Source organism: Papio anubis, chromosome 11, assembly GCF_008728515.1.
Source record: "Papio anubis isolate 15944 chromosome 11, Panubis1.0, whole genome shotgun sequence".
Lineage (NCBI taxonomy): Eukaryota > Metazoa > Chordata > Mammalia > Primates > Cercopithecidae > Papio > Papio anubis.
The window spans coordinates 6428660-6441283 of NC_044986.1; the positions used below are offsets into that span (position 1 = coordinate 6428660).

General features: G+C 51.8%; 1 protein-coding gene across 2 annotated transcripts in view; it reads right to left on the minus strand.

The window, feature by feature from the left end:
- The window catches only part of DOCK1 (dedicator of cytokinesis 1), a 542700-nt gene extending 533676 nt beyond the window's left edge, over positions 1 to 9024 (minus strand). Inside the window, exon 1 of one of the 2 annotated variants that reach the window (XM_017944437.3) lies at positions 8871 to 9024. In XM_017944437.3, the coding sequence (XP_017799926.1) occupies positions 8871 to 8916 (46 nt within the window). In that variant the 5' untranslated portion in view covers positions 8917 to 9024. The remainder of the gene's footprint in view (positions 1 to 8870) is intronic. The other variant, XM_017944438.2, reaches the window with a different exon arrangement.
- Positions 9025 to 12624: the final 3600 nt, after the last annotated feature.

A 12624-nucleotide genomic window follows, 5' to 3' on the forward strand; every position in this document is an offset into this window, starting at 1 on the left:
GCACTCTGGTCTGGCCAGTAGACCAAGATCCTGTCTATAAAAATAAATAAATAAAATAAAACTTAAAACTGAAACAAATCACTCAAGATGGCATATAAATTTTCCATCACACTCCTCAGGAGATGCAGCAATAAATCATAGGTCTAAACAGCAACTGCAACTAGATAAAGACTCAAGGTAACATTTCTGATGAGAGATGTAGAGATCTGCCTTCATCCTGCCCCTTCAGGGCCCCCCAGCAATCAATAAGAACTACAGTCCCTGATCTAACCTCAGAACTAACATTAAAATTCTGACCAGCACTTTGCAACAGGCCGGGGCTACAGAAGCAATGGGGCCCAATGCAGCAGGGCTGGGGAGAGCCTGAATTAAGCTAGAGATTCAGTCCCGGGCAACACGGCCTTCTACTTACAAAGCAATCAATAAAGGATGAAAGAAACTAACATTATCAGGCACAGACCACGGGCCCGGTTTGGGCTAGGTTTTCTCTTTCTCCTAAGAAGGGCCCAAAGAGGTTGGCGTTATCACCATTTTTACAAAGGAGAAACTCAGGCTTAACGTAAATAACCCCCAAGGTCACACGCCTAATAAAACACAAGGCTGATATTCAAAGACACATCTCTACACCTCTAACCTGAGCTGTTTTGACAAGCACATGCTATATGCCAAGAGAAAGGACCCTTTTCTCCTCAAGGCACCCAAATGAAACTTTAACAAACTGACAGGCATCTGTCTGGGGTGAAACCATCTGCCTTTTGAAGGTGGGGAGTGCGTGCGTGGACACTCGGTTTCCCACGTGCATGTGAGCATGTGGATACTTGCAGAATGCCAGGCCAAAACTGAGCTTGTAAGTCATCATCAAGAAGCCCAGTGTCATTTATTTCACAAGCCAAGCCCCCTCCCTTGCCCCATTAGCTCCTGATATTAAAGCACTCTTCTCACTGCCCAAGGCCACGGAGGGCTGTGATTGGTGTGAGTGGGGGAGAGAAGCCAGCCTCCTGGGCTGTGGAGAAGAACAGTGCCCCCTGGAGTTGTGTGGGACAGCCCTGCGTCACTAAGTGTGCGACACCAGCATCAAAGCCCGGGTTTTGCCATCACTGTCCAACTGGGATTCCAGAGCCAGTATGAGGGTGGTTGCCCTACTCATGCTACAAAAACATAAATGATAAGAAAGTGGAAATAAATCCAAGCAGGATGTGTGAATATCCTAATGCTAAATGCAGCTGAAGCCCAGGTAGGTTGAGCTCGAAGAGACTGAGCCAAGCTCACAGAACGATCACACTTAAAAAGAACTGCTCTGAAGTTCCTGTTGGGGTGCCAACCAACTGACTGCGTTGTTCTGTCACTAATTTGATTACAAGGAATTTCCAGATCTGAATACAGAAACAAATCAGAGTCCATCAGAAAGCTCCTAACCTCCCTGGAGTCCAGTAGCACTAGGGACCCACAGCCTTGCAGGAAAAAAAAAAATTCAAAGGCCACTAAAGACAGAGTTCCAGAAACTGTAGATGAAAAGTCTTATGTTATCAAATTCACACAGTTATGGGCTACATTGTGTCCCTCCAAATCCATATGTCAGTGTTCTAACCTCAGAAATTCAGCATCCTGGATGTGTCACTGTATTGGGAGGCAGGGAATTTAAAGAGGTGACTAAGTTAAAGTGTGGTCTTTAGGGTGGGTCCTTTTCCAGTATGAGTAGTGTCTTTTTTTTTTTTTTTTTTTTTTTTTTTGACAGAGTCTTACTCTGTCACCCAAGCTGGAGTGCCATGGCACGATCTCAGCTCACTGCAAGCTCCGCCTCCCAGGTTCATGCCATTCTCCTGCCTCAGCTTCCCGAGTAGCTGGGACTACAGGCGCCCGCCACCACGCCCGGCTAATTTTGTGTATTTTTAGTAGAGACGGGGTTTCACCGTGTTAGCCAGGATGGTCTCAATCTCCTGACCTCGTGATCTGCCCACCTTGGCCTCCCAAAGTGCTGGGATTACAGACATGAGCCACTGTGTCCGGGTTTTTGTTTTTTTTGGGGGGGATGTATTTTCGCTCTTGTTGCCCAGGCTGAAGTACAATGGCACAATCTCGGCTCACTGCAACCTCTGCCTCCCAGGTTACAGCGACTCTTCTGCCTCAGCCTCCCCAGTAGCTGGGATTACAGGCGCCCGCCACCACATCCGGCTAATTTTTTGTATTTTTAGTAGAGATGGGGTTTCATCATATTGGCCAGGCTGGTCTCTAACTCCTGACCTCAGGTGACCTGCCCACCTCAGGTGACCTGCCCACCTCAGCCTCCCAAAGTACTGGGATTACAGACGTGAGCCACCGAGCCTGGCCATAGTGGCCTTATAAGAAGAGGAAATGAGGACACTGACACACACAGAAGGAAGACCATATGAAGACACAGTGAAGACAGCTGTCTGTAACCCAAGGAGAGAGGTCTCAGAAGAAACCAACTGCCAAAACACCTTGACTCCAGCATTGCAGAAATGTGAAGAAACACGGTCCTGTTGGTTAAGCCACCCGGTCTTGTGGTCCTCTGTTATGGTAGCTCCAGTCAACACACAAATTCCACACTGATTTCAACATCAGCCCCAAAGCACTTCCCAGGACATCAATAAAAGCAAATTGAAGAACAGTGGCTGATGGCAAATATAATCCATTTGCATAACAATGTTTCCAAACTGCCTTAAGGTGCATTAATTAGTTCCTGTGAACTCCCATCAGCCCAGCCTCAGTGAGGCAAAGCCCACAGTACCATCCTGAACAGCGCTGCTTCAAAACGGGGAAACCAGACTGGAAGAGGTTCAAACACTCACCCTGGGTCACATGCATGAAAAGTGTCCTTGTCAAGGCTAAAACTCAAACTCTTGACCCCTCCTGGGGTCGCCTCCTCATTTCCTCCCTAAAGGCCTTCCAGATGCACTGAAGGGTCTGAAAAGTGAACATCCTGACAACCACATCTTGACAAGGGACCGCCTGGTGTTAACCGTGGTCTCCACACCGCTGCATGTGCCCAGTGAGCCTTCCACTCCATGATGTCTCTTCAAACTGGATCAAAGTCCTCCCCTGAACACACTCGGCAATTTCACAGCTCAGTGGACCCGCGCATATCGCGCCCCACCAGCACCCTCTGGGTCGGCCACCTTCGCCTGCACTGCGGCAGCACGGGAAGCTGCACGCTGGCTCCCAAATGAAACCAAGGCAAATGCAAAATCCAACTACAATGAAAGACAACTACACACCTACACAAGCAGTAAGGACAGTGACAAATGACGGCAAGGATTCCGAGAAATCTACAATCACATATATGCTGCTGGTGGGAATGTGAACTGGCACAGTTACTCCAGGCAAGTTTGGCAGTTTCTTAAAAAGCTAAACATCCAACTACCAGACAACTCAGCCTCTGCACTCCTGGGCATTTATCCCAGAAAATGAAGACTTAGGTTCACACTAAAACCTGTATGTGCATGTTGACAGCAGCTATATTTGTCACAGCCAAACCCAGATGTCCTTCAATAGGTGAAGAGTTAATCTGGGGCATATCCAAACCATGAAACGATACTCAGCAAAGCAGCAAAATCCTGGTGAATATCCAAGGAGAGATACTGAGTGAAAGAAGCCAATCCCAAAAGCTTAACTCCTATGCAATTTCATTAATGAAACACTCTTTAAAGGACAGTATTATAAAAACACAGAACAGGCAGAGGGTAGCCATGATTTAGGGGAGAAAGGCGTGAAGGGAGGTACATAAGGACAACTGAGGGGTGCTTGCGCTGCTGGAAATGTTCTGTACCTTGACTATCGATGTCAATATCCCAGTCGTGATGCTGCACTACAGTTTTACAAGACATAACCTTAGGGGGAACTAGTAATGGCTACTCATGATCTCTCTGAATTATATTTTACACCCACATTTGGCTATAATTACCTGAAAATACAAAGTTTAATGCAATCATCTGAAAATACAAAGTACAGAGAAGAAGGGAAAAGGGAGGGAGGAAAGGAGAGTGGGGACAGTGTACAAGCATGCACTTGCTACAGCGATGGCCCTGGGGCGCCAGCACCACACCCAGCAAAGGACACCCACACAGCCTATTTCTTCCTCCCCATTTCACTACCTGCATCCACAGAGGTGATAAATGAACAAGAGACAGAACTACTGACACACGCTAAGACAATCCTGATCAGATGTCTGGTATCCTAGGCAAACAATGACATAGAAATAAATTTAAATTTTTTATGTTTCCAAAGTAAAATCAAGTTTGTAGAAATATAATATGCCCTGATTTGGTTTTGCTGCAACTCCAGTGAATGAAAATGCCTGCATTTCTATTTACTTATGATCAAATCTAATTTTTCTTCCCCAAAGTAGCAGCTTGCTTGCTACTCTAGATAACAAAAGAGATCTCTTTTCAACTCCCACGCTCCCAAATTTATTTGGATATCACACAATTCTTAGCAATTATCACCGCTCAGAGCTAATGTGAACGCATACAAGTCAGGTTCCTCACACTGAGCAAATGTGACTTCCAACCCCATTAGAAAGTAAAACGTACCATCAAGAAATCAACTTTTGAAGAAAGGCATTTTTCCGGCAACCTGTTAAATGCACACAGAAGCCACTTGTCGCTACGTTTCTAAACTTTGTGCTTTATTAAATAAAAAGTTAATAAAAGCAATGCTTCACTGAGTACTTGGCATATCTTGAACACAGTGCTAAATTCTCTGCCAACATCATCTCGACGAGTCCTCACAACTTGGCAGCAAGCAGGCTTAGTTCCACTTCACAGATGAGAAAACCAAGCCTAAGAAAGTATGAGTAATTTGCTCCGGGGCCCATTATGAAGAAGAGTAGTGCCAATGCCCCATCCCGTTTGAGAGCTGTACCCTGGAAGTGGCCGAAGTGAAGAGCACACTTGGGTTCACCACCTTCAATGAACTTAGTAACAGATCTCAAGGGTGCAGAGAGCCTCACCCTGCAAGCTTCTCTCCCATCATCTGTATTAGTTTTCCACTGCTGCCATAACAAATTACAACCTAAGCAGCTTAAAAACCACACAAATTTATTATCTCAGTTCCACAGGTCACATGCCCAGCGGCTCAGGGTCTCAAAATCAAGGTATTGGCTGGCTGGGCTCTTAGCAGAAGGCCCTGGGAGGAAATCTGTTTCCAAGCTCATTCAGGGTGTTGGCAGGATCCAATTCTTTGTGACTGTAGGACTGAGGTTTCCATGCTGGTCATCAGCTAGGGGCCTCCCATAGCTCCCTAAGGCCTCCCTCTGGTCCTTGCAAGTGAGTCCCTACATCTCAGGGCCAGCAACTGTGCCTCCCAACATAGGCTCTTCTGACTGCCTGTTTCATAACTTTCACAGCCAAAGTTCCCTGTGCCCATGTGGATGGTCCTGACGACCAACTCCAGGTGACCTGAATCACATCTGCAAAGTCCCTTTTGCCACGTAACGTATCAAATTCACAGAGTCTGGGGATTAGGGCAAGGACCTTTTCGGGGACCATTATTCTGCCTTCAACACCATCGCTGAGATGTGAGTGAGCACATGGTCTTCACATGTGATTCTAGAACATACTGCATCTTTTCACCTCATCTTAGGAACAGGATCCATAGGAACATAATTTTATTGATGTTGGGACATAAGACTGCCTACTGGGCTGTGAGGGAAAAGATCACCTGGCCAGTGTGACAGCTAAGTCAAGGTTTACGCCTGTTAATAAGCCAGGCCCGTAAATATGACCCACCAACTCAAAGCCAAGGGGGAAACACATGCTGCTTAAATTTCACAGGCAGCCCCCAGTGGAATGAATCAGCAGGAACCAGCATTTCCTGCCTTTGCAGAAGGAACCCCAGATCAGCTGTTTACTCCTTTCCCAATTTTACAAAATAAACAACTGAAGTATCTCATTTACAAACAATGCTTCTAACAGATTCCCAGTACTTGCAAACAATAAGCTGTGATTCATGTTTCCAAATGAGATGGAGTTTTATCATTTTCTTTCCCCTCGTGATTCATTCATGGGCCAAGTGGCCAAAGTGGAAGTGTGGTCCACCCACAGAGCCACCAGAGCGCCTCCAGGGAAACACAGCACTGTTGTTAAGCTCCGAAAAATGCTGGCGTTGGTAAGGGTGGTGGAGGGGTCCTCCAGTAATTTTCCCTTAGGTGGAAACAGCCAATCACCTACTGGAAGTAAATCCCTACATCCCAGCACCTACATCCTTCCCAGTCAGCACCCTCCGTGAGAACCACTAAAATCCTCCCACTGCACACTTCCAGACAAGTGGGGAGCCTGGGACGGCCCCAAAGCGCTCATGCTCAGCTCCTCTCCCACCCTCCCTGATGGGGGACTCTGGTTAAAGTGCACTGGATGCCGACGTTGTGGTGCTGTCTCATTATCGTCTACCCAGCGAGATGTCATCTGCACTCAGTGAGAGGAAGCACAGCAGCCACTCTCTTCTCTACCTTCAGCCCTTCACATCTTTCCTGGAATTTCCTGGCAAAACCATCCCAGATACTTTTCACCTTTTAAAATTTTCCAACACTGTTATCTGTGTTTTCTTAACTTTTTTAAATGTACTTTTTCTTAATCAAACATGGAGTTTTCTTAAAACCAAAGTATTAGCAAGAGGTGTGATGTTAGACGTCACCACCATGAGCGCTGGTGAAGCTTCTGCAAGGTGTGAGACTCAAGGGCACCGCCCCATTCTGGCCCATAGCCTCCTCCTCAGAAGGAGACCCGTTCTCCCATCTATGAACATTCTTTTCAGTCTTCTCCAGACCATCCAGCTACGCTATAGGATCCTCACTGACACCACCCACGTCTCTTTGGGGGCAGATGAAGGGTAACAAGGTCTCTTAAAATGTGGTGTCCCAAAGAGAAGCCCTGCCCATCTGCAGGCAGTCACAGGACACTGTAGCAGCTGAACCTGAGGCGGCCACACTTCACATCCAGGAGGCACCACTTACTAGTGATGTGAGCTCGGGCAAGCAATCCACCTCTTCCTTGCCTCTGTAGAATGGGAGCAGTGATGGCCCCCACTGCATCCCCTATGGCCATTACTGCACCCTTGCCATGGGCGCTTGAGTTGCTTCCTCAGCAGGGCCAGGGCTACGGGATGCCTGCTCCTCTGCCAGCCTCCTGCCTCTCCCAACTATCCACCTCCTCCTCCTCCTCCTCCTTCTTCTCTCTCTCTCTCTCTCTCTCTCTCTCTCTCTCTCTGCGTGCTAGTGCTAGTTCCCTGGAAGTCAGTCCTCAACTCTCTCCTTTACACACTACCCCCCAAAGGACCCCCACTGTCGCCACACCCCAAGCATTCTCAGCTGGAATCTCCACCTTGAACCTCCCTCCTCCCATGCAGACTGAAGGCACGTGCCAAGTGCCCCAGACTGAATCCATTAGGTGGTGCACAGGGTGCAGGTTACAGAGTCTGCACACAGACGAGCTCTCCTGCACTTTTGTGAATGTATCTGAGCCTCGGTTTCCTCATCTGCAAAATGGGGAGATGGGGAGGAAGCTCAGCCATAATGGTCTTGAAGCAAGGAGGCCCCCCCTATGCCTCCCAGCATGTGGAACAAGCTAAGTGCAGGCCCGGTGGGACCCAGGGCTGTCCCAGCACTGTCCCCACGACCACTGTTCAGCTGGCTCCGTGGTCAAGGCCCACTGTAAGTCATTAACAGCAGAGAGAAGCAACTGTTCACAGAAAGGAGAGCGCTCCGGGAACAAGGGCGCTTCCCAAAAGTCAGAGGGCCAGGATTCGAATCACACCAGCAGAGGGGCGGGCAAGTCACTGCCAGTGCAGGCCCAGCACGGGCCAGGCACAGAATGGGCGCGGGCTGCTGCTGAGACGGTGCCCTCGGAGGACACAGCGTGGGCTATGGGAGGCCACCAGAGGTCTTTCCAGTCAGGCCGACTGGCCTGGAGGAGGCAGGCGGTCAAGGATGTCTGTGGATGGTGGGACGGGGAAAAGCAAGCCCGAAAACCAAATGGGAAGATCCCGGACCCCGGAGAGCAGGAGAGCAGCCACGGCAAGGTCCCGAGACCAGGCGCACAGGTCAGGAGGAGGTGGGGGTCCGCAGGCCTCGGCGGCGGGCGGCGGGTCCCCAGCGGACGGACCCGTCTGTTGTGCCCCAAGGGAACGCCTCCCTCTCTGGAATGCGCACTCGGGTCCGAAATGTAAACTTGCAACCCGACTCCTTCCATCCCCCCTCGGAAGCGACAAAGAGCCGCGGAGCAAAAACAGGCCCCCGCTCTCCCGGACGGGTCTCCAGGTCCGGGCCCACAGGGGCGCTCGGCCGCTCGCCTTCTCTCCAAGGTCCCACACGGTCCCCAGCGAGACCGCCGAGGGGCAAGGGGCGCCGGCCACCCGGGTCGCGCCCGCTCCTCCCCACCGGGAAAGGGCGGAATTCTCCGCTCTGACCGCGCCGACCTGAGCCCGCCCACCCAGAGCCCGGACGCGGGACGCAAGTTCATCCAAGCAGCAGAAGCCACCGCGAGACAGTGACCCCTGAGCTTCCCTGACGGGCCCAGCCGTGCAGAGAGCAGCTCAGGGGGCTCCGCTGCAGGGGTCCCGAGGAGCGGGCGTCGGAGGGGACACCCTGGGGAGGGACGCCCTGGGGAGGGACGTACCCGCCCCCATTCCCACCCTACCCCCTCCTGTTCCCGACCCGGATTCCCCGGGCTGGAGCGGACGCTGCGGGGGCGCGGGGCGGCGGGGGGCGCTGGACACTGCGCGCGGGGCGGCGGCGCGGGCGGAAGCGCCTCTCCCTGGCCCGGCGGCCGCTCGGGGCGGCAGCAACAGGCTCCCGGCACACCCGCCCCGCCGGAGCCCGGGCTTGGGGCGAGAGGCGCGGCGGCAGCGCTGCTCACCCACGCCGTACTTCTCCTCGCGCTTGGTGGGCACCCAGCGCGTCATGGTGCCGCCGGAGCCGCCGCGGGTCGGGCAGGAAACTCCGCGTCTAGGCCGCCATTTTCCATTCCTTTCGAGCCGCGACAGGATGGGGAGGAAAAAGTTTGCGGCGGAGGCGGCGTCATGTGGGACGGGGCGGGCGGAGCGTCGCGGGCCGGATGGGAAAGGCCGGGAGCGCCGGCGGGAGGCGGGACGGCAGCGGGCTCTGTGCCCGCCCTCGGCGCGGACCCTGGGCCCGGACCCCGCGGCCGCCGGGCGCCCCTTCCTCGGTCCCCGTGCGCCCAGCCCCGCGCCCCGCACCCGGGCACCCCCGCGGGTTTCTCCTGAGTTCCTGGAGCTCCCGGGGCTGGCGCTCACACCGTGAGAGGGGTGCGCCCTTGGTGGGGCGGGACGGGCGGGGGGTTTCTACGCGGGGTAGGAAACGGGCTGCTTGCAAGGCGCGGGGTTAGGCCGGAGCCAGGTGGTGCGAGGTCCCCAACTCGGATTCCTCCCTGGTGGAGAATCCCGGAGCAGAGCAAACAGCAGAAGCCCTGGGAAGGGCCCTCCTGAGCACGTGGCTCATTCATTCATTCAACCAGTGTTACCTGAGCGCCTGCCCACCCATTGCCCGAGTGTGCTGGGGGAAGGGACGCGTCAGGTAACAGCACAGGTAAGTGTCGGCCACTCAAATGGGGTGAAAAGAGGTGGCACAGCGCTGCCGAGGGAGTGCGTTCCCGACAGATGACCTCTTGCTTGGGTACTGAATGAGTGGAGTTTTCCAGAGAGACCAGGAGGAAGCAGTCGCAGAAACCTCAGCCCGGCTTGGCTTGCAGAAGCTGATGCTAGAATAGTGGGACTCAGGATCTGAGGAAGAGAGAAGCCGGGAAAGGAAAGCCCAGGCCACGCGTGGGGCTCAAGAACGGCATCCTCGCCCAAGATGGGAGTTCTCAGGCCCCGGTGTTTCTCTTGACAGTAAAAGGTGGGGGCTTCAGATTTCTCCAAGGGAAAAGTTAAAGCAACACACACCTATTTATTTTTACTGCAATTTCAGAAAAGAGAGGTTAAAACCAAGAAATGGACAAAGCCTCCGAATGAAGGCAGCCCTTTAAATGGAGTAAATTTGGTTTCATGACACATTAATGGGGCGTCTTCTCTCCAAAGACACAGAGACAACTGCACTAGATTAGGAGGCCATCAGGGATTGGAGGAACGAAGGTAAAAAGAAGAAGGTAAGAAAAAAGAGGTCCCTACCTCTGTGGGGTAGGGACAGTGCTGAACAGCAGGGCTCGGGAGCCCACAGGGAGGTGGCCAGAATGGCCACAGGGCCTGGGGAGGACCAGGTGGGGCACCATCCTGGGTGGCGAATGCCCATCACCTACCCTAGGGGCCACCCAGAATGCAGATTAAATAAACATTCAGGAATGGCAGCGGAGCTTTTCCATTTTCGTGGGTTTAGAGGGAACCTGTTGCGTTCAAGAGGATAACGTGGGACCTGAGCATTCTGGTAAGTCAACCCCACATTCATGGAAAGCCACGGGCTCTGTTTTACTGATAAGGAACTGAAATCCCACAGAGGAAGTGGCCGGGCTCACTCACACACAGCATGCACTTGAAGCTTTCTGTGGAAATCAGAAACCTCCAGGCCTCGGGCGCTGTGGTGGTGGCCTGGTGACTCCGACCCCCTGAAGGAGAAGCATCTGTGAAGGTGCTGTCCACGAGAAGTAGGGTGCTCTATGATAAAGGACATGGTGGCCTGACCTGCTCCAGAGCAGTGAGGGCTCCCTTGAGGAGATAAGATAAACCCAGACTTAAGTGGAAACCAGCTAGGTGAACTGGAGTGGGAACAGCACGTGCAAAGGCCCTGGTTTAGGAAGGAACACCACTCCTTCAGAGCACGGAAAGGCCAGGATGGCCGAAGCACAGGGAACAACAGGAAAATGATGTAAATTGAGGCTGCAAGATGTAGAAGGGCCTTATTGGTCGTGCTAGGAATTTGGAATTCTGCAAAGAAGCCTGGGAAATAGATTTTGGTGACACTCGCCTTCTCTTTAATGCGCAGTTTCAATTCTGTTGGTGTGATTCTGCATTGGAGATGGCATGCTGTAATGAATGGCCAGGAGCTTATTAAGAGTCATGTAGACTTGGGAGGCCTGACCTTGCCATGCCTAGCTGCATGGCCACCCTCCTGTTTCTGGCTATTCTGTTTCTAAACCTTGGGGTTCTGACATTCCTACATATAAACTAGGGGTTGTAATATGAACCTCACAGGTCAGTCTTAGGATTGTAAGAGGAGACGTGACTGCATGTGGAAGACATCGTAAAGATGTGCTTCCTCATCTCACCCTACTTCTTGGGCTGGTCACACCCACAAGCATGGCACAGACCCGAGTCCTGCAAGATGTTTTTTGATAACCTCATGGTTCCCATTTTCTAGAACAGTTGCCGCTTGCACTCAGATAAAGGTGACTCACTGAATGCATTAATAAGTGTAGGCAGGATTTGCATACTTTTGGTAGACCGTCATATAATACATTTATAAATCAGAATCTTAAAACTCTAGGTGGAGCCGGGCACAGTGGCCCATGCTTGTAATCCCAGCATTTTGGGAGGCTGAGGCAGGCAGATCACTTGAGTCAGGAGCTCGAGGCCAGCTTGGCCAACCAGGGTTTTAGTAGAAACCCTGTCTGTACTGAAAATACAAAAATTAGCTGGGTGTGGTGGCGCACACTTGTAGTCCCAGCTGCTCAGGAGGGGGAGGCAAGAGAATTGCTTGAACCCAGGAGGCAGAGGTTGCAGTGAACCAAGATCACACCACTGCATTCCTGCCTGTGTGACAGAGCGAGACTCTGTCTCAAAAACAAACAAAGCAGAACAACTCCAGGTGGACCATGGGCCAGGTTTTTGTGATTGTGGCTTCAGTCCCTTGATTGCAACATGTGCCCACGTTTGGCCAAGATGTACCTGTAGCCATAGTCCTGGAAGCTCTGAGAAGATTCGTCAGCATCCCTGGGGTGTTTGGGCAGTGGTCTCATCTTGTGGCTCTAAATCAAGTCCATGGCCGTCTCTCACTGTCCTGTGGTTGCATAAACTCAGAGCTGGCTTCGTCTCCAATTCCAGGAGCCCCAGAGGTTGTGGCCTGTTGACATTTTTACCTCCTGAGTCAATGTGGCTGGACCACAGGTCTCAGTTGCCCTCGCAGACATCTTGCAGGACTTGGGTCTGTGCCATGCTTGTGGGTGTGACCAGCCCGAGAATGCTGAGGCTCTCAGTTGCTCGGTGCTGCCTGTCACTGGGATTTCAGAGTAGTGGCCCCCCGTCTCCAAGATACAACAGAATCTTGCTTCGGAGCCATGAAGAACATAGTTAATATTACAGTTTTAAATCTTGAAAATTATAGTTTTAATTTTTTCAATTCCAAAAAATTTCACACATTTGCACTACAAATTCAGGAGGTAAATGCAGCAAAATCTTGCCTGGTGGAGGTACCAGAAGGCACAGTGAGTCGGTGGGGCATGTTTCTCAGTTGGTGGGGAGAGATGAGAATGGGGCAGGGATGTGGAGATTTTATGCAGGAAAAGGGGCCTGACCACACATTGCTTACCCTTTGAAAGGGGAGGAACAAGGTCTTGCAGGGAGGCCTATGCCCACTGCCTCTTGGATCCAGTGGCAGATCTGGGCATCATACTGGATGACCAGGCATGTGGTCACAATGCACAATGCCACCCTGCCCAAAAG